This window comes from Eimeria necatrix, genomic scaffold (assembly GCF_000499385.1).
Source record: "Eimeria necatrix Houghton genomic scaffold, Enh_scaff9, whole genome shotgun sequence".
Classification (NCBI taxonomy): domain Eukaryota; phylum Apicomplexa; class Conoidasida; order Eucoccidiorida; family Eimeriidae; genus Eimeria; species Eimeria necatrix.
The window spans coordinates 28604-54163 of NW_013651790.1; the positions used below are offsets into that span (position 1 = coordinate 28604).

At 52.3% G+C, this 25560-nt stretch overlaps 4 protein-coding genes across 4 annotated transcripts; 3 read left to right on the forward strand and 1 right to left on the reverse strand.

Annotated features, from left to right (window-relative positions):
• Positions 1 to 7758: 7758 nt before the first annotated feature.
• On the forward strand, positions 7759 to 8403 carry ENH_00085950 (transcriptional co-activator ADA2-A, putative; the record flags this gene model as incomplete). The annotated part of the gene is made up of 2 exons (XM_013577852.1): positions 7759 to 7816; positions 8027 to 8403. The coding sequence occupies 2 exons, from the start codon at positions 7759 to 7761 to the stop codon at positions 8401 to 8403; spliced, it is 435 nt and encodes a 144-aa protein (XP_013433306.1).
• An 890-nt stretch (positions 8404 to 9293) lies between these two features.
• On the forward strand, positions 9294 to 13564 carry ENH_00085960 (hypothetical protein, conserved; the record flags this gene model as incomplete). The annotated part of the gene is made up of 5 exons (XM_013577853.1): positions 9294 to 10026; positions 10123 to 10202; positions 10609 to 10737; positions 12394 to 12511; positions 13266 to 13564. The coding sequence occupies 5 exons, from the start codon at positions 9294 to 9296 to the stop codon at positions 13562 to 13564; spliced, it is 1359 nt and encodes a 452-aa protein (XP_013433307.1).
• A 1429-nt stretch (positions 13565 to 14993) lies between these two features.
• On the reverse strand, positions 14994 to 16109 carry ENH_00085970 (hypothetical protein, conserved; the record flags this gene model as incomplete). The annotated part of the gene is made up of 1 exon (XM_013577854.1): positions 14994 to 16109. One exon carries the CDS (start codon positions 16107 to 16109, stop codon positions 14994 to 14996), a length of 1116 nt encoding a protein of 371 aa, XP_013433308.1.
• Positions 16110 to 19106: 2997 nt separating this feature from the next.
• Positions 19107 to 25535, forward strand: ENH_00085980 (Nrap protein, expressed, related; the record flags this gene model as incomplete). Its single annotated transcript, XM_013577855.1, has 14 exons — positions 19107 to 19588; positions 19724 to 20236; positions 20344 to 20453; positions 20644 to 21056; positions 21291 to 21702; positions 21855 to 22008; positions 22199 to 22532; positions 22689 to 22827; positions 23005 to 23110; positions 23314 to 23726; positions 23932 to 24082; positions 24239 to 24355; positions 24565 to 24666; positions 24794 to 25535. The coding sequence occupies 14 exons, from the start codon at positions 19107 to 19109 to the stop codon at positions 25533 to 25535; spliced, it is 4188 nt and encodes a 1395-aa protein (XP_013433309.1).
• Between the last annotated feature and the right edge of the window lie 25 nt (positions 25536 to 25560).

The following is a 25560-nucleotide window of genomic DNA, read 5'->3' on the forward strand; positions in this document are numbered from 1 at the left end:
CACTGCTGCTGCTGCTGCTGCTGCTGCTAGGCAGGGCTGCTGCGTGCTGCAGCAAGGCTGCTCCAAAAGGCTTCCTCAGCCCCAACGCCTTCGTCAGCTGAAAGCACGAAGTGTCAAAGAAGAACAGGCTTTGCTGCAGCAGCAGCAGCAGCAGGAGCAGCAGCGGCTGCTGCTGCTGCTGCTGCTGCTAAAAAGCACTATGGCCAGCAGCAGCAGCAGCAGCAGCTATTGCTGCTGGTGGTGTTGCCAAGAGGCACTAAGGGGTGGCTCTAAAAGGGCAGCGGCTTCGGCCCCTGCCGGCGCAGCAGAGAGCCCCAAAAGTTGCTGCTGCTGCTGCTGCTGCTGCTGCTGCTGCAGCAGCAGCAAAAGCAAATTAAAAATAAACTGAGAAGCAGAAGCTTAAAAAGGGCAAAAGTTCGAAGGAAAAAGCACTTAAAGCGGGCCACTAAAGGCTGGTTAGCTGTAGCTAGCTACAGCTAGCTACAGCTAGCTGCAGCTAGCTAGTGCAGTTAGCTGGAACCATAGGTAGCCGTCTACCTACAGCTTAGCACTGATGCCGCTGCCTCTGCTGCTGCTACTGCTGCTGCTGCTGGCGCTTTTGCTGCTGCTGCTGCTGCTGCTGCAGGGGGCTGCAGGGAGTGCAAGGCTTCCTCAGAGGTGCTGCTGCTCAGCTTGCTGCAGCAAAAGCCCTAAATGTGCATTTGCATGCAGCCCTTCTTAAGTGCATGAGCAAGTTTGCTGTTGCAGCAGCAGCAGCAGCAGCTGCTGCTGCTGCTGCTGCTGCTGTAGCTGCTGCTGTGGGCAAAAGAGGCCTTGACCCCAGCTGTGGGGCCTTCCGGCAGCTAGCTAGCTGTAGGGCCCCCGATGGCTAGCTAGTCGTATGGCCCTCTAATGGCTAGCTAGCCAGCTACAGGGCCCCCCGATGGCTAGCTAGCTGTAGGGCCATTTAGTGGCTAGCTAGCTATGGGGCCCTCTAATGGCTAGCTAGTTGTGGGGCCATTTAATGGCTAGCCACCTATAGGGCAATTAAGTGGCTAGCCAGCTGCCCCGAGTGGCTAGCTAGCTGCCCGCAGTGGCTAGCTAGCTGCCCGCAGTGGCTAGCTAGCTGTGGCAGAAATGGCTCCACCGCGCGAAGCCCTTTGCTGGCTAGCTAGCCAAGTGGCCCTGCAGTGGCTAGTCACTGACATGGCCCTTAGATGGCTAGCTAGCCACGGGGCCCTCTAATGGCTAGCTAGCCATAAAGCACTTTCTTAAAATGCTACAAAATTTCCAAATGGCATGCAAAGGCCCCCAAGCATATTAAAGCCCAGCAGCTAGTAGGAGGGGCCCCCAGGGGCCCCCAGTCCGGGGGCCCCTGGGGGCCCCAGGGTACCCCGGGGCCCTCAAGAGGCCCTGAGAGGCCCTAAGGGCCCCAAAGGGGCCCCCAGGGGCCCCCCGGGGGCCCCCGGGGGCCCCTGGAGGCCCCCGGGAGCCTAGGGGCCCCTGTGGGCCCCCTCAAGGTAAAGCCTCTCCTAAGCTGCTGCGTCTTGTGAGGCAGCAGCTGGGTCTGTTTGCTGCTAGCGGGGGCAGAGCCGGAGCACCCAGCCCTTCGTTATAAACTCGTTTATAAACTTAAAAAGAAATAAATTGGAATTAAATAATTAATTTGAAGAATTAAAATGAACAACTCCACTGAACTGCGCAAGAAGCCACGCAGACAGCAGCAGCAGCGGCGCTGCAGCTGCTCCACACGAGCTCTTCTGGAAGGAGGCGAAGAAGACACAAAGTGGACCTGTACATACACTAGGGATCGCATTAAAAGGAAAATAAAGTTTAATTTTAAATTTATTTCTTTTTTATCCGCCAGTTAACTCAAACGGCTGCTTCGGCGGCTGGCCGAAGCCCCGGCTGCGCACATGCAGGCGCCGCGAACTTCCGGATTTGATTTTCGAATTTTGTTTGGAAGAAATGAAATGAATTGACTTTAAAAGATATCTCGCTTTGCTGCACTTGGGGTGTACGTACACCCGGCGGCGGCCGCGCGACGCGCAGACACCGCAGCTTCCCGTTGCTGCTCACTTTGGACTTAAAGTTCCGTTTTGCTGCAGCGGCGGGGAGGGGGCGGGCTCGAGGCTTTTTGGAGTTCTTTTTTGCTTTTTGCTGCTGCTGCTGATGATGAGAAGCAGCTAATATCTTTTCTTTTGCATTTGCTGCTTCAAATAATGCGCACAGCCAACTAGGATCCGCCTTTGCTGCAGCTGGCTCTCCTTCCTCCCCAAGTCCGTTCTTGCTGCTGCCAAGATGCAGCGGGCTGCAGAAGACAGGAAGTGAGCTCGCTGCCGCTGCTGCTGCCTCTCCGCCCCGCGAGCTGCTGCTGCAGCCCAGTCCCACCTGCAGCAGCAGCAGCAGCAGCAGCAGCAGCAGCAGCAGCAGCTTCGTGGGGCGTGTGTGTGTTGCTGCAGCCCGAAGCGGCTGCGCGTGGCGGACGCGTGCGCGACGTCCGTGGCGCCTGCGGAGAGCTGCTGCCCCTCGCCGCCGCCCCCCCAGCAGCAGCAGCAGCAGCAGCAGCAGCAGCAGCAGCAGCAGCAGCAGCAGCAGCAGCAGCTGTCGGGGCTGGCCGTGGGGGCCCTCGGCTCGCTGCTCTCGCTGCATGCGCAGTACCACTGCGACGTTTGCGGCAAAGACATCAGCGGGGCTTTTCGCATAAAGTGTGCGGAGTGCTTCGACTTCGACTTGTGTCTGTCTTGCTTCTGCAGCGGCCGCAGCAGCAGCAGCAGCAGCAGCAGCAGCAGCAGCAGCAGCAGCAAGCAGCAGCAGCACGAAAACTCCCACGCCTACATCCCCGTCGGCCGCAACACTTTCCCCCTCTTCAGCCTCGACTGGACTGCCGAAGAAGAGCTGCTGCTCATCGAGGGCGTCGGCAAATACGGCTTCGGAAACTGGGCAGTCCGCTGCTGCTGCTGCTGCTGCTGCTGCTGCTGCTGCTGCTGCTGCTGCTGCTGCTGCTGGGGTTCATTTCGCTGTGTTTGCCTCTTTGCTGCTGGTGCTGCTGGTGTTCGTTTTGCTGCTTTTTCCCCTTTGCTGCTGCTGCTGCTCCTTTTGCTGCTGCGGCGCCTTGTGCTGCTGCTGTCTGATTTAGCCGGCCAGCTAGCCAGTTCCATAGCTAGCTAGCCTGCTAGCTAAGTAGCTAGCCAGCCAGCTAGTTATTTAGCTGGCTGGCGGCCAGCTATTTAGCTAGCTAGCTGGCTAGCTGGCTAGCTATTTAGCCAGCTAGCTGGCCAGCCAATTATGCATCCATCTATCTAGCTAGCTGGCTAGCTAGCCACTTATTTATCTGGCTAGCTGGCTATCTAGCTATCTAGCTAGCTGGCTTGTCATTTAGCTAGCTAGCTAGCTAGCTAGCTAGCTAGCTAGCTAGCTAGTTACTTAGGTAGCTAGCCAGCGAGCTGGCCAGCGAGCTAGCGAGCTAGCTAGCTAGCTGGCTACTTATTTAGGTAGCTAGCCAGCGAGTTAGCTAGCTAGCTAGCTAGCTAGCTGGCTAGTTGTTTAGCTAGCTAGCTAGCTAGCTAGCTAGCTGTGTGGGTTTGTGCGGCTGCAGGAGGTGGCGGAGTTGATATCTCAAGTTTCTCTGGAGCCGAAGACCGCGGAGAGTTGCGAAAAACATTATTTTAATTTTTATTTAAATTCTGCTGCTGCTCCTTTGCCGGATTTGTCGCAGCTAATTAAAAACAAAGAAGGCAAGGCCTTGTCTGCTGCAGAGGCGCTCGAGCGCCAGCAGCGGGCCCGCAGCAGCAGCAGCAGCAGCAGCAGCAGCAGCAGCAGCAGCAGCAGCAGCAGCAGCAGCAGCCAGCTGCCCGAGGCAGAAGCAGGTCCTGCGCCTTTCCCTTCTTTTCCCGCTTATTCGTTCGTTCTAATTTAATTAAATTAATGATTTAATTGTTTAATTATTTTTTTAATTAATTATTTAATTATTTATTTAATTGTTTATTTAATTATTTATTTATTTATTTATTTGGTTGTTTTGTTTAAAATGTTTTATTTAATTGCTTCTTATTTTCGTTGCTGCTCGCGTGGCTCTTTGCTGCTCTTGAGCTTTGCTGTTCAATTAATTTATTTATCAAATTTATTTATTTATTAACCTTATTTGTTTATTAAATTAATTCATTTATTAAATTAATTCATTTATTAAATTAATTCATTTATTAAATTAATTCATTTATTAAATTGTTTTATTTATTTGTACTTTGTTTGTTTTGTTTTACATTGGAAGTGCCAGTTGCTTCTAATTCAGTGAACGGGCTTCTCTGCTGCTGCTGCTGCTGCTGCTGCTGTTCATTTCATGCTGCTGCTGCTGCTGCTGTTCATTTCATGCTGCTGCTGCTGCTGTTGAATTCATGCTGCTGCTGCTGCTGTCCAATTCGTGCTGCTGCTGCTGCTGTTCAACTCATGCTGCTGCTGCTGCTGCACTGGTCGTTTGCTGTTTCTGCTTCCCGCTTCGCCCGTGCCTTCGCTTGCTGCGGCCGCTGCTGCGCCCATGGGCCCCCCCTTGCTGCTGCTGCTGCTGCTGCTGCTGCTGCTGCTGCGCAGAGTGTGCTGCTGCTGCTGCCACTCCTGCTGCACTGCCGCGGCCAGCAGCAAAACCCTCGCACTCCATTGTGGGCTATTGGCCGCTGCGCGGCGACTTCGACGTCGAGTTCGACAACGACGCCGAACTCATCCTCGCAGACATGGAGTTCAAAGGTCCCGCAACACGCACCAGCTAGCTAGCTAGCTAGCTAGCCACAGCTAGCTAGCTACAGCTAGCCAGCTACAGCTAGCTAGCTACAGCTAGCTAGCCACAGCTAGCTAGCTACAGCTAGCTAGCCACAGCTAGCTAGCTACAGCTAGCTAGCTACGGCTAGCTAGCTACAGCTAGGTAGCTAGCTGTAGCTAGCTAGCTACAGCTAGGTATCTAGCTGTAGCTAGCTAGCTTCAGCTGGCTAGCTACGGCTAGGTAGCTAGTTGTAGCTAGCTAGCTACAGCTGGTTTGCTCCAGCTAGCTGCAGCTAGCTGAAGCTAGCGAGCTGCAGCTAGCTAGCTGCGGCTGGCGAGCTGCTGCTGGCTAGCTGCAGCAGGATAACTGCAGCCAGTCAGCAGCAGCTAGCTAGCCAGCAGCAGCTAGCCAGCAGCAGCTAGGCAGCAGCAGCTAGCGGAACTTAGCGGGCCAAGACTAGCTAGCCAAACCCAACTAGCCACCCCCAGCTAGCCAAGCCAGGTGGCGAGCAGCAGCTAGCCAGCCCGCGCAGCGGCGGAAGGGTTAAAAGTGGAAAAGAAATAATAAATAAAAAATAAATTAAAAATAAAAAATGAAAAATAAAAACAAAGAAGAGTTGAACTCGCTGCATGCGCTGGGGTGTACAGACGGCGAGCCTGTGCAGGAGCGCCAGCTGAAGTTGCAAATTGTTGAAATTTATAATTCAAAATTAGATGAAAGAATTTACAGAAAAAACACCATTATCAGCAGGTAAACCCTAAACCCTAAACCCTAAACCCTCGGGAGAGAAACCCTAAACCCTAAACCCTCGGGAGAGCGGCGCCGCTCTGGGGTGCAGGCTTGTAGCCGCCTGAAAGGACTGTGCTGCAGCTGCTGCTGTTGCTGCTGCTTCTTGCTGCTCCTGCTGCTGTTGTTGCTACTGGTGCCGCTGCTGCTATTGCTCCTTCTGCTCTTGCTGCTGCTGCTACTGCTCTCGCTGCTGCTGCTGCTGCTGCTGCTGCACTTAGGGGTCTGCTGGATGTGAAGTCAATTCATCTGCGGGACAAGAGGCGAACAAAAGAGGAAAGAGACCTTCACAATCTTTTCAAGTATGGCCTGCAGCAGCAGCAGCAGCAGTAGACGCAGCAGCAGCAGCAGCAGCAGCAGCAGCAGCAGTCCCAGCGCCAGTGCCTGCCAGCCCCGAAGTGCTGCTCCGGGGAGTGCTGCATGCAACTGGAGAGCTTCTCGCGATCCAAAGCTCCTGCCACCCTTACAGCCCCCACTACTGCTGCTGCTGCTGCTGCCGCTGCTGCTGCTGCTGCTGCTGCTGCTGCTGCTGCTGCTGCAGGCCGCTGGCTCGGTTCCAGGCCGACGAGCAGCAGGAGCGGCTGGTGCAGCTGCTGATCGAAGAGCGGCGGCTGCGGCAGCGGCTGGCGCTGCTGCAGGAGTGGCGGAGTTTGGGGCTGAAGACAGCGGGGGACGTGGAGGCGAGCTGCCACTTTTGCTGCTGCTGCTGCTGCTGCTGCTGCTGCTGCTGCTGCTGCTGCTTGTTTTGCCCGCTTTTGCTGCAGTTTGCCGCCACTTTTGCTGCTGCTGCTGCTGCTGCTTGTTTTGCCGTTTTTGCTGCAGTTTGCGGCCATTTTTGCTGCTGCTGCTGCTGCTTGTTTTGCCGCTTTTGCTGCAGTTTGCCGCCACTTTTGCTGCTGCTGCTGCTGCTTGTTTTACCGCTTTTGCTGCAGTTTGCTGCCACTCTTATTGCAGCTTGTTGCCACTTTTGTTGCAGCTTGCTTCAATGTTTTCAACATTTGTTCCTTTTTAAATGACATTCTTTTTATTCTTTTATTTGCTCCTTTTGTACTTTTTCAAACTTCAGTCAATTCCCAATCAGCAGCAGCTTGCTGCTGCTGATTGGGCTGCAGCAAGCTGCAGCAAGCTGCAGCAAGCTGCAGCTTGCTGCAGCTTGCTGCAGCTTCAACTAGCTGCAGCAAGCTACATCTTGCTGCAGCTAGTTGAAATGCTTATTCTTCTTGTTGCATTTATTAATGGGAAGTTAGAAGCAGCAGCTGCCATCTTCTGAAGTTTTAAATCTTTTTTAATTTAATTTTTTGCTGCAGGTTTATGAAAAGGAAAAGGCCTGGAGAGAGCAGCTGCGGCTGCGCGCCCCAGACTTGTGTCTTGCTGCTGCTGCTCCAGGGTCGGTGCACGCAGCAGCAGCAGCAGCAGCAACAGCAGCAGCAGCAGCAGGCGCAGCAGCCAAGACCCAGGCAGCCAGCACGGCCAAGGGACGCGCCGGGCAAAGGGGCGCCGGTGTTGCTGCTGCTGCTGCAGCAGCAGCAGCAGCAGCAACACCAGGGGGCCCCCAAGGAACTGCTCCCTTAACATCCATAAGAAACTTCCCCGGGGCAAAACTGCTCAAGCCAGAGGTGGGCTTGGCCTCTATTTGGCGTTTGCTGCAGCGCATGCATGCACGCATGCATGCATGCATGCACGCATGCATGCATGCACGCATGCATGCACGCATGCATGCATGCATGCATGCACGCATGCACGCATGCATGCGTTTCCAAGTATTTGTGTTTCTAGCTGCCATAATGTATATGTATGTTGGCAGCAGCAGCAGCAGCAGCACCTGCTGCTGCTGCAGCAGGCGCCACGGGCTCCCTCAATGTGCTGCTGCTGCTGCTGCTGCTGCTGCCCATACGCGCAAATCCACATACTTTTGCAAGTATAAATTAACAAGAATAGTGCGAAATTTGTATTTTGTCCAAAAATATAAATCCTTTTGACACTTTTGTGCAAATAAATAAAAAGTGAGGGCATGAATGAGCAGCAAGAAAAGCAGCAGCTGTGCATTTGGGGTGTACGTACAGCTCCGCTGCAGGAGCTGATGGGTGGGCTGTTTGAGTTTGTGTTTATTGTTCATTATTTGCGAATTTATTTGTCATTATTTATTTATTTTATTTTATTTATTATTTTTTTGCTTTTAGGAACTGGCATTCTGCGAAAGCGCCAATTTGCCTCCAATTTATTTTCTGCTGGCGAAGCGCATGCTGGTGCAGGAGCTGTCTGTACACCGCAAGGTGCTGGACAAGCCTTTGGAGCTGCGTGGGTTCTTCACTTTATTTTTATTTTTATTTTCAATTCATTTTTGTTTCTTCTTTGCTGCTTTGCGGGCTCTCCAGCTGGCTAGCAGCCCGCGGCTTTGCCCGTAGGCTTTGCCTCCGTCTTAGCGCCGTGCTACGGGCAGCGAGGGTTTAGGGTTTAGGGTTTAGGGTTTAGGGTTTAGGGTTTAGGGTTAGGGTTTGTGTGCCGCAGTAGTGCGCCGCGTGGGCCAGCTCTACGACTTCCAATTAAACATGTGGCAGTTTGCTACTGCTCCCCAGGCCGCGGGGGGCCCCCTAGATGCTCCCAAGGAGCTGTTGGGGGGCCCCTTGGGGGGCCCCCCAGGGGCCCTTCAGGCTGCTGCTGGGGCCCCCAAGGCCTGCGCTGAGGGGGAGCAGCAAAAGGCGCCGCTGCAGCAGGAAGGCGAGGCGTTGCTGCTGTCGCAAGTTGTGCAGCCCGGGGTGTATAGACAGCTGGGCGGGGCCGTGGAGGAGGAGGAGCAGCAAGCTGCTGCTGCGGCTGCTGCTGTTGCTGCTTCAGCGCCAGCTGTTGCTGCGCCAGCTGCAACAGCAGCAATTCAGCAGCAGTAGCAGCAGCAGCAGCAGCGGCAGCAAGTGCAGAGCATGCACAGCAGCCCGGCTTCGCAATGTATCTGTGGCTTTTTATGTTTACCTCCAGAGGGAAGCCTTTTGGGCAATTCCGTCGTTTAAAAATAAATAAAAACAACTAATTGTTTGTTAAATAATCGCATTTAATGCAAATTAAGTCCGTAGGGCGCAGAAGGGGTGCTGCGGAAACACGCGGGGTGTACAGACACCTCAGATAACTGTGCAGCCTTTGGGCTCCAGCGGCCGGGGGAATTAGCGGGGCGCAGCAGCAGACATTTAATTGTATTTATGCCTATTTTAAAATTAATTCAACTTTAATTTATTAATTATATTAATTAGATCGGATTGAACACTAGAGTTGCACTGAGTTACATGCGCGAAGTTCTCCTGGTGTCTGTACACTGGGCGTCGCGGAACAGCTGGGGGTGAGGCCGTGAAGTCTTGCTGCTGCTTCTGGCTCTGATTTTATTGCAAAAGATGATTTTTTTCCTTTTTTTTGATTAATTTGTTAAATTTTAGTTAATTACACTTTTTAAATTTATTTAATTCGGCAAAACGGAGCACTGAGAGCGCAGCAGCCCCGCCGCAGCCCCGCAGCGGGGCTGCTGGTGCTGGGGCCCCCAGCCCCAAACCAAGTTCTTGATCCTTAAATAGCTATCTGGACTACAACTTAGTCTGAATTTAATTCAGTTTAAGAAAATAGTTGCATTGGTTTCGAGTTTAAGGGACTCAGCTGCCGCCGGCGCTGCTCTTGCTGCTCCTGCTGCTGCTGCAGCTGCAGCAGCGCTGCAAACGACCCCACAAGCAGCAGCATGGCTTAACTCGCATCGAAACCTCAGCAGACACTTCAAGTTGCTTTTGCTGTTGCCAACATGCACTGCAGCGGTGCCCCGGGCGCATGCAGGCGCAGCGGCTGCGTTACTGTTGCTGCTGCTGCTGCTGCTGCCCGGTTGCTGCAGCAGCAGCCGCTGCAGCAGCTGGCTCAGCTGCAGCTGCAGCAGCAGCGGCATGCAGCACAGATACCGCGTAAGAGGATCAGTGCTGCTGTCGGGGCTCTACAGCTCGGGACTGCATGTAGACAAGTTGGTGTTGCCTCACCAGCTGCTGCTGCTGCTGCTGCTGCTGCTGCTGCTGCTGCACGTGGGGGCCCCCGTGGGGTCCTTCAGGCCCATAGCAGCGGCCTTTTTCGCGGAGCTTCAGCAGCAGCTCGTGGCTTCGCGAGCGCAGCAGCAGTGCCGCTTGCTGTTGCTGCAGCTGGACAAGCAGCAGGTGCAGCAGCAGCAGCAAGACACACAGGAGCCCTTGCTGCTTCGGGAAACGCAGCAGCAGAGGAGCTGCTGCGCGTGACCACAGGGGCTGAGCGGCAGCAGCTGAAGCAGTCGTCAGAAGCCGACGCAGCAGCAGCAGCAGCAGCAACAGGAAGTGCAGCAGCAGCAGGAACAGCAGCAGCAGCAGCAGCAGCAGATGCAGACAGCGAGCAGCAGAATGCGGGGCCCCACAGCAAACCCCCACACAAAGGCTTTTCTTTGGGGGCCCTTCTTTGGGGCGCGGGGGCCCTCAGTGGGGCCCTTTGGGTGGCAGCTTACATGAAGCAGCACAGCTTGAGTTTTACAGGCAAGTTAGGGTTTAGGGTTTAGGGTTTTGCAGCCAAGCCTTAGGGTTTAGGGTTTAGGGTTTAGGGTTTAGGGTTTGTGGCTGCAGAGTTCTTGAAGGAAATGTGGCAAGCGGCGGACGCCCAAATGACCAAAACGGCTCAGCAGGTTCAAAACGCCGTAGAAGATGTACGCACAGCCAACGTGGCTAGCTAGCTAGGTAGCTAGCTAGCTAGCTAGCTGGCTAGGTAGCTAGCTAGGTAGCTAGCTAGCTAGCCAGCTAGCTAGCTAGGTAACTGGGCAGCTAGGTAGCTAGCTAGCTGGCTAGTTAGTTAGCTGGTTGGCTAGCTGGCCAGCTGGCCGGCTAGCCAGTTAGCTGGCTGGCCAGCGAGCTAGCTAGCTGGCCAGGCAGCTGGCTAACTGACTTGCTGGAGGGCTAGATAGATGGCTAGCTCGCTAGCTGGCTAGCTAGCTAGCTAGGCAGGCACCGCAGTAGCTGTTTGTGCCACTTTCGGAGCTGCTTAAGAAGTGATTTTGCTTTTGGAAAAGTGGCGGTGAGCTGCTGCAGCAGAGCTGGGGTGTACGTACACCGCAGGTGGTGTGCGGAGCCTTTCCCGAAGACCCCGAGCCGCTGCTGCCAGATTTAAAAGAACTTAATTATCCCGAAAACCTCCCGACCCTCGTCTTGGACTTCGACGGAGTGCTCGCGAAGATCGGGCACGATGTGGGGCCTCCTGCTGCTGCTGCTGCTGCTGCTGCTGCTGCTGCGGGCCGTATAGATCCCGCTGCGTGTCTGGCTTTCGTCGTTCTGTCGGTCTTGCTGGCGCTAACATGCCATAATAAACAATTAAATAAATAATAAATTAATTAATTAATTAATTAATTAATTAATTAATTAATTAATTAATTGCTGAATAAGTTGTTCATCCAGCTTCCCCGGTAGCTGCGGCTAGTGAGCAGTTATGGGCGTTTTGGCCTGTGGGCGTATAGGGGGGCTTCTCTGAAGTGCATTTTTCGTGCAGAATACGAAGACTAGGATTAAACAAAACGAGAAAACTAAAATAAAACAAAAACTAAAATAAAAGAGAACAAAAAACACCAAAGACTGCTTCAGTTGCGTTTGCTGTGCATAGCGGGCTGGGGGCTACAAGCTGAAGAAACGGCCGCACAGCGAACGCCTCGTGGCCGACTTGTCCCACTTCTTCGAAGTCCTCGTCTGGAGTTCAGACGAACCCCCGGCAGTGCAAATGGCGCTGCAGCAGTGGGGGCTGCCGGTGACGGCTTGTCTCAGTGCGGACACGATGAGTCGCAGGCCCGGCCGCCGCGTGAAGGCGAGTCAGGGTCTTCAACAGTGCACAAGTTCTCCTTCATTTTCAAAAAAGAAAAGCCCCCAAAGGCCACTTAGTTCGACTAATTCGCGGATGTTCTCCACAGATTCTCCTGTGGCTTTTTAAAAAAAAAGCCACGCAAAATCCACGCGAAATCAATAAGATGGCGCAATTTCTGCACGAGTTCTCCCTTAAAGAAAGAAGAAGGGCCACACAAGTTCCACTGAAATTCAACTTCTTTACTCATATTCAACAGGAGTTCTCCCTTTAGCTTTTAATAAAAGAAAAGCCACACGAAATCCACTGAAGTTCAACAACGTGTCTCAGTTCAACATGGATTCAACACTAATTCTAGATTTTCACTCTTTCCAAGTGGAAAGGCGACAGAAAGTCCACTGAAACTCAATAACTGCATTCAAATTCAACATGGATTCAACACAAGTTCCAGCTTTTCACTCTTTTAAAGCCCGGAAGACGACGCAAGTCTCACTTACTCAACACCATCCAATTTCTTAACTCTTTGACAGCCAGCAATGCGACACAAAGTTAACGATATCTCCGAATTCAACACTATTCAACTGCAGTATAAGTCCACTTTTTCACTCTTTTAGAGCCAGATATGCGACACAAACTTAATGATACTTCTGAATTCAACACTAATTCAAGTTTTTCACTGTTTAAAACCAGAAATTCGACTCCAACTCAACTGAAAATCAACACTATTCAAGTTTTTCACTCATTGAAAGCCAGGAATTCGACAAATGCTTGATTGAAATTCAACGCTAACTCAAGCATTTCACTTTTTTGGAGCCAGAACTGCGACACAGACTTAGCGAAAATCCAGAATTCAACACTAATTCAACTTTGCACAATTCTACTTTTGCACCCTTTTGGAGTCAGAACTGCGGCACCAGCTAAACTGAACTTCAGAATTCAACTCATTCAAAGCGGCGCTGCGGAGCCTCGCTGCTGCTGCTGCTGCTGCTGCTGCTGCTGCTGTTTGCGGCAGCTGAGCTGTTGCGCTGCTGCTGCGCGTTTGCTGCTGCTTGCAGGACCTGAGCAGGCTGGGCCGGCGCCTGGACCGGCTTGTTTATGTGTCTTGTACTGAAGAAGGCCTTGAGGAGAAGTTTCTTCCGAATTTCATCAAAGTGACGCCTTTCGAGGGCACGGGTGTGGCTCCCCTCTTGCTTCCTTTCTTTCTTTCGTTTTGTCCTTTTCTCTGCTTCTTCTGTTGCATTCCTTCCGCTTTTTGCTTCCTTTCTTTGTTTCTTTGCTTCCTTTCTTTGCGTCTTTTCTTGCTTTCATTCTCCTGCTTTCGTGCCTTTTCTTCGTTCCTTTTCTTGCCTTCTTTCTCCTCTCCGCTTTATTTCTCTCCTCCACAATTTTCTCTTCTTGCTTTCCTTCCCTCCTTCGCTCCATTTCTTTGCTTTCTGCCCTTCTTTTCCTTCTGTGTTTCGCTTTCTTTGTTTCCCTTTCCTTGCCGTCCGTCCCTCCTTCCCTTCTTTTCCTTCCTCTTTCCTTTTTGCTTATTTTCCTTTCCGTGTCTTCCTTTCTTTCTCCATTTTCTGTCTTACTTTTCTTTTTTTTCCTGTTTTTGTCTTCTTTTTGTTTTCCAGTCTTTGTTCCATGGTGTTGCTGCAGCCTGTGCGCCTCAACTGTCTTTCTCTCTATTTCTTTATCTGCCTGTCCTTGCATGTCAGCCTTTTAATCCAATCTTTTTGCCCCTTCGCATCTATTTGTCTTTTGAGCCCTTCAGCTGCTTCTTTATCAGTTTCCTTGTTTGTTCTTGCCGCCGAGCAGCTGCTGCAGCTGCAGCAGCCAGTGACTGCAGCTGCTGCTGCTGCAGCAGCAGCAGCAACAGCTGCTGGTAGCCAGGCCTCCCACTGGCTCCTGCAGCGCCTGTGCGCCTGCGAATGCGCTGCAGCCGCAGAGGCGGAGGAGGACTGCGAGCTGCTGTCGCTGATTAACTTCTTGAAACACTGTTCGCTGAGTCCCGACGACGTGCGCAGCAGCATCAGCAGGTACGGGGGGGGGGCCCTTCCGGGGGTCGGCAGCAGATTCAATGAGGCCAAACGCCTGCAGGAGACCAAGGCCACGCAGCGCAGAAGCATAGGCCGCTTCCTGGGCTTAGCGCAGACCCAGGGGGCCCCCAACTTCCTCGGCGCGGGGCCCCCGGGAGCGACGCCGGCGGGCCTGGGGGGGCCCCTAGGGGGCCCCAAGTGACCCTGGACCCACTACAACCAATGGGGGGGCCCCAAGCAGAGCCAAGCAGGCGCCCATGGGGCTGTTGGGGGCCCCTGCTGGAGGCTTAGGGGAGTGCTGTTCTTCTAGTTTGTTTTGGTTGACTTATTTAATCGCTTCAATATCTTCGCTTCACTGCCGCTGTTGCAGACTCAGCTCCTTTTCAAAATCAATGGGAATAAGTACCTTTTTTGTTTAGGGGCCTCATGGCTGTCCATGTTAGTTATAGGCACCCAAGCGTAGGACTCTACTTTGTTTGCTTCGCCTGACGAGCCTTTCAACTTATGTTTGAATTAAGAGGTATGAGCACAGACACTTTTCTACAGACGCGCCTTGTGCGCCTTTGTCAGGAGCTCGTGCAGCAGCACCAGCTGCAGCAGCACCAGCTGCAGCAGCAACAGCTGCAGCAGCACCAGCTGCAGCAGCAGCATTAGCAGATGCTGCTGCTTCGTTGAGGGAAGACACGCCTTGTACTTGTTGGTACAGCAGCTAGAGCCTTTTTAGCCCGTAGGCCGTTGGAACTTCGACGCCAAACAAAGTCCAAAAGGACCATCTGCATTCTCCCAATCCATTTTATGTCAGATTATTCGCGTACTCATGCATATGTAATGTACTACAAATTCATTTATTTCATATTACTCATGAACTCATGTGCATCTGATATACGCGTATACGCACGCATGCATATATAAGGCATACATATACATGTACAGCATTATATACATGAACAGCATTATATACATGCATGTGTATATATGTGTGTATGTATATAATACTGTTCATGTATATAATGCTGTTTATGTATATAATGCTGTTCATGTACAATATGAATATATATGCATAATGACTTTACAAGCACATACGCACAAACAAGCATATGAGTGTTTTGACGCCTCTGGGTAGAGGTGAAGAAAAAAGCTGCAGTTGGGCTTCTGCCTAAACCTCAGACAGCCATTTTCCCCCAAGAAAAAAGCCTGAGCCCTAAACTATCATATTTTAAGTAATTTCTGTGTTCTATGTGCATGCGTCTGATTATTTTTTTGCGTATCTGTACACACTGATATATGCGTAATATGTGTATATACATATCTAGGTCTGTGCATGCCAAATATATGTATATATATATGTATATATATATATATATATATATTTGCCTATAATGTGTCTGTATCCAGAAAATCTATAATATGAGTTATCATAGTCACTTGCTTGCCGGTGCATGCACAGATCTGCTGCACTGCTGCGTTGTTGCGAGAATATGTACGGAGAAGCAAGTCAAACTCAGGTGTACATGAGAACAGCTCCGCACTAAAGTTTGCTGTCTTTGTTTGAAATTAATTAATAATAAAATAAATAAATTCAAAAGAAATTAAAAAGACGCAACTCTGTGTGCGTGTTTCGCTTCTGCCGGCTAAGCAGGTCTTTTGCCTGTTTGTGTCTTCTTGCTATTTGCTGTTGCCGCTGCGCCCCCCGCTGCTCTCTTGAGTCTGGTCCCAGCCTTCAAGTTCGAGGCCTTTGTTGCTGCTGCTGCTGCTGCTGCTGCAGTGTTGCTGCTGCTTGCCTTTGCCTTCGCACTTATTTGCTTGCACTCTGCGCCTGAGGCCCCACACTGACGCCCCTCAGACAAAAGGCCCTCCCGCTTCAGCCGCTGCTCCAGCGCAGCAGCTAAGGGCTTAACGAGATACGCAGAAAAGATAGAGAACGCAAGCGAATGGCTGCTGGGGTCTGCTGCTGCTGCTGCTGCTGCTGCTGCTGGTGGGCTGCTGCTGCTGTGGGCGACAGCAGACGCGGCGGCTGCAGGAAAGGCACTGGGCGCCACCCTCTGAGCTGAAATTGCTCTTGCTAGTTTGTTGTGTTTTCGGAGAAGAAAGTCTGTTGTCTTTGCGGAATTAAATCGAACAAATAAGCAGCCGCTGAGAGCAGCAGACAGGCGCTCGCGGCCCTCCTCAGCAGTCACAGCAGCAGCAGCAGCAGCAGCAGCAGCAGCAGCGTCGGCGACGGCTGGCTCTGTTTCAGCAGCAGCAGCGTCAGAATTCAGCAGCCTGAGGTCGCATGTGCAGTGCAGCCGCCGCAGCACTGCGGGGTGCTGCGCGAGGGCCTGCAGGTTGCTGCGGAGGTTTGCGTCCAGCTTGCTGGGTGCTGCAGCATCCAGCAGCGGCAGGAAAGATGCAGCAGCAGTTAGCCGTAGGTGGGGCAGCAGCAGCAGCAGCGGGTCCATGGGGGTGGCCAGCAGCAAAGAGCCGTCGCCCAGCAGCAGCTGCGGCGGCAGCAGCGCCGAGCAGGTGCCCACGCTTCTGCAGCTTTTGTTTATTTCATAAATGACTTCGCCAGAAACAAAGAAGTCCACGGGAACTTCAGGCGCAGACGGGTACGGCAGCGCCAGCGGCTGCAAAGACTGCCAGCTGGCCTTCTTCTGCGAAGCTGCAGACTCCGGTGGTTTATTTGGTGGGGTTGCTCCTGAGGCTTTGGGGCCACCAGCAAGTACAAGAAGTCGCAACTCGCTCGGGCGAGGAGTTCGGCCTCCCATTCTGGTGACGGACCCCCTCTGTGCTGTGGAGAGGCCAAAAGTGGCTGAGACAGCCGAAGATTCAATACCGCGAAGTGGGGTGGAAATTGGCCAGTGTTGCCTTCTTTGCCGCTATATAATAACGGAATTCTTTATTCTTCCACGTTTTCCGGGTGTTCATTTAAATTTCAGGAGAGTTGAGCCAACTTGAGCGGGTTTCACGCGATAGTGTCACAGACTCCGCTTCGGAAATCGACTGGCGCTGCGCGTGTATGCCTCAGGATTTATATACTCTTTGTCTTGGCATTAAAATATGTATCTAATAGCAATAGTCGGAAAAATAACTTTTAGTTCACGCCGCGAGATAGCTGTGAGCTGGTCTGGTTTTTCGCTGAAGTGGCTCTAAGGGCTTGTGGTGGGTGGAGTGGGGCTGGAGGTTGTGTTTATTTCTCTTCTTGCCGCCTTACAGCTTGACTCAATTTCATCTGAGTTAACGAAATTGGGTGTCCTGGCAATTTGTGGATTTATGGAGTTGACTCTTTGCAAGAAGCTGAAGTGGGACGCAGGACGCCTCGAACCAGGAAGGTAGCTGGTTATTCAAGCTTCGGTTTACTTAGGCCTTGAATACGGCGTTCGCAACTTACAGATTAGTTTTTAGCGGAAATCTGATATAGATTGAATATTTAATGTTACTTTAAGGGTCCTTTTACTCGGCGAGTCAGTAGTTCCCGTCCTCCCGTGATCATCGATTCCTCAGTTCAAGCTGCACAGTTGCGGCTGCTGCATTTTTGAGTGGTCGCCCGCTGCTTTTACCCGCATTTACTTTTCTTAATGTGCCGAAAGTTGCGAGACTTCTATTTGGTTAGCTCTGTAAAGTACTGCTTTGTGCTGGTCAACGTTTCGCCGGCGGTGGCGGCGTCGAGACTGTGCCTAAAACGGGGATCAGCCTAACACAGGGTCAACAATTTTTATGTGAAGCTGGAAGCATTTGCCAAAACGTGGAAGGAAGGCATGCATTCTAAGAATGTTCCATTACGCGAAGTCAGTAGACGCGGGAATAGCAATAGCGGGGAAAGAGAGCCTCAACAATCTGATTGAGACTCCCGCATTTCCTTCCCGCTTCCTTCAGAGGACTAGCGAGAAAGCAGCACTAGCTAGAAGTCTCCAGATGAGAAGCAATTAGATCTCTGTGTTCAGATACAGGGAGCTGCATGCTTCTGCAGGGATAGTGCACGCTCGAGAGCTTCCGGATGTGAGTAACTGTCGAAGTTTCGATAGAGCTTTCACTCGTTACCTTTGTTCCTTCCTGGAAGTTTTCCTTTTTATCGCACGACTATGGACTATCGCCTTTGAAGCTTGGGCGAAAGTCCCTGCACCCGTTTCTTGTACACTTTATCTCGCCAGCATTAGCCTGCAAAACAGGGCAATCCTGACCCCTATTTGGCTGCTTAGTGCTCACTGCCTTCAACTTTCTGGGTCCTCACTTTGCCTGCAGTGCGAGAAGATGAAATGCACAGCCTAACTGCCATAGACAGAAAATTTAGGCTTCTGTGGGTATTCCAGTGCACTCGAAACGCAGTGGATGCTGCATTTGCTTCGACTTTTGGTGTTTTTCGCTGGTCCTCACCCACAACAAGCGTTTTTCTTTAGGGGCTGTACTGTGGTACTCTACGGCAAAAGATCTGAAATACCTACTGAATTGAATGAGGGTGAAAGGACCAACATGATAGATTTGCGTATTAAGTGCAGACATACACACAAATGTTGTGTAAGATGCGCGAGAACACATGTTTGCCGATACACATGCATTGATGGCACCAATCAGCCTACTGTTCGGCTTGCTTTAAGCACAGTACGGCCGCACAGTCGGCTAGATGTAAATCTATTTTCGTTAAAGAGATCAAACAACAGCAATATCAGCATGCGACTGCTCCTCTGTCCGTGCAGAGCTGTGTGCCGTATGTTTGCAGTGTATAAATGCATATCGACATCCATGCAAAGCAAATAGAATGTTAGAAGCAGCCAGCAGTTGCTACCTGATTTTCACTGAAGGCTGCATTGTGTCTACAAGGTCCATGATGCATTGTGTCTTTAGTAAGAAGACATGTCAGTCTGTATTTTTCATTTACGCGATAAATATTATAACACTACTCCACGTAAAACCAGCTCTCCACCTGCTGCTGAGGGCGCAGGAACAACCCTTAATGCTGTTTAGCTGTCGAAACTAATGTCTCTTGAGGCCACAATTATACTTCTGAGCAATAAAGAATGTGAGCTTGAAGAACTTCAATGTACTAACTAAGTCAAGGTAGCTCCAACTGTGCCACGATGTGGAACTGCGTGCGGTGGAACCTGCGCAATGAATTCTTGCACGAATTGGGTACAAATATGTTTGAAATAATTCTCCGTAAACAATATTTCCCAGTATCAGTTGAAGTTTAAAGTTGAACATCGGGATTTTTGCTCGTTTACTTCCGCGGGCCTGCACATAGCATTAAGGCACTGTCCCGTGGCGCCCGCCTACCCAGCTTTCTGCGCTTCCGAAGGCCGCCCCAGTCTTCTTTACTTCCACTGCCCCCCGCTTTGCAAATAACTGAATGTTTGATAAAATAATATGCTAATTGACAGTTTCAAAGAGGAGTTTCAACTACGCCACGCGGGTGACCTGCACAAGGACTGGCCCCCTTTTCCCTGAGCATGCATCGGGGCTTCAGCCCCACACCAGCAAAGGGATTTGCAATTTTCCTCTACAGCCAACATGTAAAATATAGTAAAGTTGCGTGCTGAGCCTCTATCACTGCCACAGGAGTAAGAGGCATGCCCAACATAACAGTTTCTGCCCTAGCCTGCTGCGGCCGTCGCAGAAGTCTCGAGATATGAGGTTCCCCTGGGGATGCCTAGCTCACTAAACTAGAGCTCCTGCGTTTTCAGAAGAGCAATTTTCACAAACTAGCCAGGATCTACTGCAGGTCCCTGGCTGTGGCTCTGTAAGGGCGCCTCCCTTCCGTTCTTGGCAACATGAAGGGCCTGGCGGGGAAGAAAGAAGGGGGCTCGAAGAAGCAGGCCTTGGCCACAGGGCCAGAGGGGCTCCGGGCCCCGGCAAGCCTGCTGGAGCTGCAGCTGCAGGCTCTGGAGCAGGGCGTGCGCGTGGCTGTCCCGGCTGCGGGCGTAGGCCTGTCCTCGTCTGTGCTTCGAGACTTCGTGGCATTTTTGGAGAACTTTCTCTTGAATGACTATCAGCCTGTTCAGATCCACCTCACTGAGCCTTCTAAGAAGGAAGGAAACTTCGCCGTCTCGCAAACAGCGCAAGCCTTATTCAGCAGAGTTCCTGGCAATGCAAAAGCAACGCCACCCATATGGACCGCCCCCAAGCCTTCACAGGTGCAGCTCGTTGGCAGCTGCGGCGCAGAGTTGGGGCCTCCTGCTTTTGCCCGCAACTTAGACTTGGCTTTTGAACTGCCTGCAGACGCCTTAGACAAGCGGGACTACCTGAATTACCGGTGCGTGGGGTGTCTGGACACCTGGGCTCCCGCTGCTTTCTGCTCCAAACTTGAATGATCAAATGCATGCATTTAGGGGATCCTTTGCGCCATTGCAAGGAACTTTTGGCTCTTTGCGTTCTGCTGCATTCTCAGTTACCTTGCGAAACGCGCCGGGCTGGTGGACGCTGTGCATAGCCAGCTGCAGGCAGCGCTGGCTTCCCCAGAGCTCCCGAAGAAGTGGAAATGGGCCAGTGTGTGCAAAGGCCGCCTGAAGGTGGAAGCTTCGGTGCTGCCTTGGCGCTTTGACAACACGAAGACCTTCATAAGCCTCAGGTTCCTTCCCGTGGCAGCAGAGGCGGCCAAGCTCCCCGCTGCTGCTGCTGCTGCTGCTGCTGCTGCTGCTGCTGGAGATGACGAAGAAACGAAAGACCGGGACCGCGCCATCCGGCAGCTGCAGAAATGGGAGGTGCGGCTCTTCCCAGCCTACTGCAGCGGCCTCTTCAGAGAGAAGTTTCTAAGGCCCGACGCCAACGCCGTCCGCCGCAGAACCACAGCCACTCGGGGAGTCCCAAATTCAAGTACTGCTGAGGCGCATCTCACAGAGGCTCAGGTCAAGGCGCTGCCCCCCACGCCTTACTACAATGGCCTCGTGCTTGAGGACTCCCGGTGAGGCTAAGTCTGCCTCTGTCTCAAGCATTTACTGGGAAAGCTGAGGCTGATGGGGCCCCCACGAGGCTTCCGGCTCTTTGGTTTTGGCTGTCACTGTTGCTTAGGTTCTTTCGGCACGCGAAGATTCTTCGAAAATGCGCCAAAGACTTTCCTGCCTTCGCTAGCTCCGCCCTGCTCCTCAAAGCCTGGGCCAAACGCCGCGCGCTGCTGGCTAGTGGAGCCTCCAGCCTCCCCTCAGGCAGGCAGCAGCTCTTAGTTTGATTATTTGCTTCGAATTCAATATTTGCTTCGCAGCAGCGCAGGAACTTGCTGCGAGCTGCGTTTGCGGCGCAGCTGCAGCTGCAGTGTCTTGTAGAAGTGGTAGATTGTCTTAGGAGTGCTGTTGGCTTGCTGCGCTGCTGCAGGTGCCTGCTGCGGCTTCACGCTTTCTCTGATTCTTGCGCACGTGTGTATGGCCTCTGCGGATGTGGCTCGAGTGGCTACTCCGCTGCAGCTGTTCAAGTTGGCCCTGTCCTTCATAGGACGCGCAGACTTCCAAGGTCACTTCTACTGCATTGGAGAGGAGGCGGGGCAGCCTAAGACGGCTCTGCCGGAGGCGGCTGCAGCAGTGCTGGCTGCGGCGGTAGCTGCGCGCAACGACGCTGCAGACGCAGCTAACCTGGCCTCAGCTGCTGCTGCAGCGGGCCAGCAGCAACTTGTGCAGACTCCCCAATGGGGCCGCAGCGAGCTCTGTGTTGGCCTCGTCGAAGACGCGTTCCTCTTCGACTCCGAAGAGAAGACATTCAACATTTTATGGCGCGCTCAGTTGCACATTCAGGTGCGTAGCCGCGCCAAATTCGTGTTAAGTGGTTAAGTGGCTAGAGGCTACCGCTCGAAGATAAGTCCAGTGGAGTTTTCACATGGGGGAAATGACAGAAGGAGGACCCTGAGCTCTAGGCTAAGAAACTTGATGGGAATACTCGCCCTGCGTAATTCACTCCTCAACTTAGCAGTTTGCGTATAGCTTATCTGAACACGAGGGCAGGAGTACTTCGTCACGCTGTTTTCGCAGGAGCTCCAGCAGGAGGCGCAGATAAGCCTGACCACGTTGGAAACTCTTGACGACCCTTTTTTGCCATTATTTGGTGAACAGCAGGAGCAGTTACTGCTGAAATCGGACTTGTGGGTACAAATTCCTTCTTTGCCTCCTCGAGGGAATGCATACGATGTAGAGGCCTCGTTCCCTGTTGCCAACTACGAGCCCCCTCAGCCAGACCTGCGTCACATAGGTCAAGGTCCACCCCACGAAGATGCCTGTGTTGATGCCCCTATACATATAGATCCCCCTAAATGGGAAGCGTGTCCAGCCTTCTTAGGCGCTGGCACTGTGGCGCGCCTGCTGGTAAGAGGGCTGGGCAACCGCCTGCAGACATTTCGCATCCGATTTTCGCTCGCTGGACCACCGACAGGTGCTTCGCGTGAAGGTGAGGCAGTGCCTTGGGCTGCAGTGAGGAAGTCACGTGAATTTTCCGCACACGCCTCATGAGGCGCGGGCCAAAGCCTAAGATGTGGCTCCATTGCTGCTCTTGCAGGTCGTGCTAAGTTACACAGCGGCTGTCTCGTTGTGCGCATGCAGGGAGCGCAGCAGACGCGTGCCCTGTGGGTTTATTGGTCTCAATTACGCTCAACGGGAAAGCATACTCCCGGTTGTTAGACCGAGGGCCTCCCTTGGTGGATTCGACAGAATCGGCTTCGCGAACGCCAAATGCCATCGCTGCAGACAGCTTCAGGTATGGCACCAAGGTGTCGCATGCACCACCCAAGCGTTGACAGTCTGGGAGGTAGAGAGATGCGCGCTGAACCAGAAAGCTTTGGCTGCTTTTTGCTGGTATGCACCTCGCGGGTCATCGAGTACTGCGTACTTGCAACTAGCCACTATGCAGCATCTCTGTTCTTCGGAGTAATATTTCACATTTTCAGGAAATTCTGGGGCCCACGGTGCGATGTGCGTCGGTTCCAAGATGGACGCATGCTTCACTGCGTGCTATGGGAAAAATTTGCTGCTTTAGAGGGACCGGCCGGGCTTGAAAGGGGCGCAGAGGGGGCTGTGGGAGCGCAATCGCCTCCAGAACAGATTACACGAGCGGTGCTGGAGCGCCACGCTGCTGGCATCTGTGAGTATTCGGCAACTTTGACGAAGACAGAGCTGTCCGCAACTCCCAGGAGACAAAAACATCGGCGGGCATTCAACATACTTTGCAGCCCACTGGGTTCTAATGGGCCTTTGTCTGAGAGGCAGAAGGCGCTTATACGAGTGGGCTATTCAGCAATGTAGCTTCTGGGCTGTGATCCCCTGAGTATGTTTCTTGTGAAAGGTGGTGTTAATAATGCATTTTTTGGATGACGAGCGCACGAAAGTGGTGGTATGTGACATCATTTCCAAAGCTTATGGATATGTGGTATTGCACAGGCATTCGCGGAACTGAAGAATGTGCTATGCGCCCTGAGTTCCACTCCACTGAGCATCAAGCAAGTTTGGCACTCGGATGCTGCTCTGCGGCACACTGAAGTCTCCACTTCAAACATATGGGAAACAGAATCAGCTGATGGTACGTACGTGCTGTTTGCGCCCTCTGCCCAGAGCCAGAGTGTGCTGAAAACCCGTGTGCAGTCGAACCTTATATCTACAGCAATGTTCAAGCAGAAGCCGCAACAGCGTACGTTGCAAGCTGACTGGAGCATACCCGCTTATTGCGATTTTTCATGATCTCTTGCGCACTGCTCAGCTGCCACTGTGCACTCCGTGGTGGTCCAGTTTGAAGACTCGGGCAAGTGGCCTGTGGAGCGCGAAGCTGTGTGCAAGCTGAAGGCCGCCTTCCTAGTAGCGATGAAGTACGACTGCCTTCTTGGGGAATCACTGCTTGCTTGCGACCTAAGCATGGTTAACATGCTCTTCTGGACTCAAATTACGTAGAGCAGAACTAAGCTTTCTATTTCACCTATTCGCTTAAAGGCAAAGTGTCTGAGCTCGTAACTTCATTGCAATATGCACAGAAGGGGTGCATGTCTGTTTCCATGGATGGTGTTTTTCGCAGTGAGGAGTTGCTACGCGATTATTCTGTTTCAAGCAATGTAATGGAATCCTATTTAGATGTTCATTTTCAATCGTTCATCTTCCGTGTTCAAATATTTCACCCGAACGAAGTCATGGAAGAGGCAAATATCTTCACAGACTTTTCCCTCAAGCCCATTATATCTCATCTGGGCAAAGCGGTGGTTGGCTCTGGGAGCAACGGTAAAGAGACTTTAACGTTCGTTGGTGCGTTGCCCGACGACCAGACAACGGCTAAGCAGGTCTGCGATATGCTACTTCAAGAAGACGTGGCACTGTTGTCTGCGATCAACCCATACCACAAAGATCAAGTGTTGCACCTCCGCAGTCTTTGGTGGGCGCCGCAAGCGTCGGCACTGCTGCATAGCCTGGCCCTGAAGCACACGGCATTTGCAGGTAGGAAATGCAGTGAAGCAGGAGTGGGTTACTTGCAACCCGCAAGCACGCAAGGCCCCATAAATATCTAACTCAACCTCCATCCCGTGGCGGGTTTTTCAGTCGGCATACTGCAGGAGCCGCACCTAATTAAAAGATGAGCCCTGTATAGGCTGCTTGCAAATGTTTATTGGATTCTTGTGCCACTTATGATTTTGTCGAACAGGTGCCGTGCGACTGGCAGTTCTTTGGCTCAGCAAGCAACTGGTGGTTGGCGCGGTGCACTTTGTCGAGCATGTTATGGCTTTCCTCTTTGTCGATTATCTGCGTGCGGGTTATGGCGATGAGCCTCAGACTCCCCACGTGGCGTTTCTTCGGTAAGTCCCACCAAGTGGAACTTTGTATCCTTGTCCTTTTACTGCACTTCCACTTCCAGGCGGGACGCCACCATATGCTGGTGGCGGCTTCACGGTATTCGGGATCAACTTGTGGGCCTGAGCCCTTGTGTAGGGAAATTCGCGTTATCGTCTCAGGTTTCTTCAGTTTGTAAGCTCGTTTGATTGGGAGCATAATGCACTGCTTGTTTCGTTTGATCCCGCTGCTCCACTTACTGAAGAACAGCGACAAAAGATGCAGATATCCTTTGAGCAGTAAGTATGAACAGCTGCGGCGCAAAGATGTATCCTACTTAGCTGGTGTAGATGCCTATGACGGTGGGCAGAAACGCAGATGTCTGCATGTTGGCAGAGTCTTTAAACACATGCCATGGACTTCAATTTGGCTCCACTGCCAAGCTTAGTGGTACTGCCGGCCTACGCTGTACCGGCGTGCGCGATGCATTCCATGTCTCCACCTGCAGCTTCCGTCATACCCCGTCTGTGCACTCGGTGATCGATCCACATGGGTTCATTCTTCCGCGGCCAAACCCCCCATCGTTTCGTCGTCTCATTGGATGTGCCCGGTAAGAGCACGGCAGACGCACGTATAAAGCACAACTAGGCCCTCATTTGCCTTTGTCAGCAGCTGCAGTTTCTTGAGGTTGCGTGCATGCCTTAATAGCATTTGTTTGGGTTGTTTGATTGGCGCAGAGACTGCTTTAAAAAGATTCGTGTCAGCTGCATAACTTCCGCGCAGCTGGCAGCCGCATGGGCGGGACTATTTACAACTGACTGGCGCCAGTTTGACATTATTTTAAGACTGAAGGATCCTCTGGCCACTTCGGAGGCGCGGCCAGATGTGACAGCGCCGCAGAAGAAGAGGCGCTTCGCAAACTTAGCCTTCAACAAAGATCCGGAGGACCACCGTAGAGAGCCCATTACTGGTGGCCTTTTGCAGGGAGGATCCGAAGATTTATCTGTCCACTTTCCTCGAGAGAAATTCAATCTTTCACCCACAGCCCCTGAAACAGCAGCTGTATTGGATGACCTGCTGTTGCGAGCTGTGGGCTCGAAGGTTTGTATACGGAGGTATATATTACTGCGGTTCCTGCGACGTCTCTTCCAGGCATTTCCAAATGCTTTTGTATTGGGTCTAGACTTTGTGCAGGCTCAGCAACTAGGGGGAGGCCTGCCGGATGCCATAGCATTAAAAGTGCCCCCAGTAACGCTGCTCTGCAGATCTGTACAACCCTTAGAGGTGCTACCTCGCTTACTTGTTTGCCCGTCGTGGGAGGCACAGAAGGTGCCTAGAAGTCCTAACAACCCCAAGAAAGAAGACGGCGACATACTTCACAATGAGCGGGCTTTTATGGCCGTCCTAAGTCCAGCGATGCTACTTGGGGGCATCAATGCAATCGCGGGAGGCTTGGTGAAGTCAGTGTTGCTCACCTAAGCCTTTCCTGGAACTAGAAGTGAAC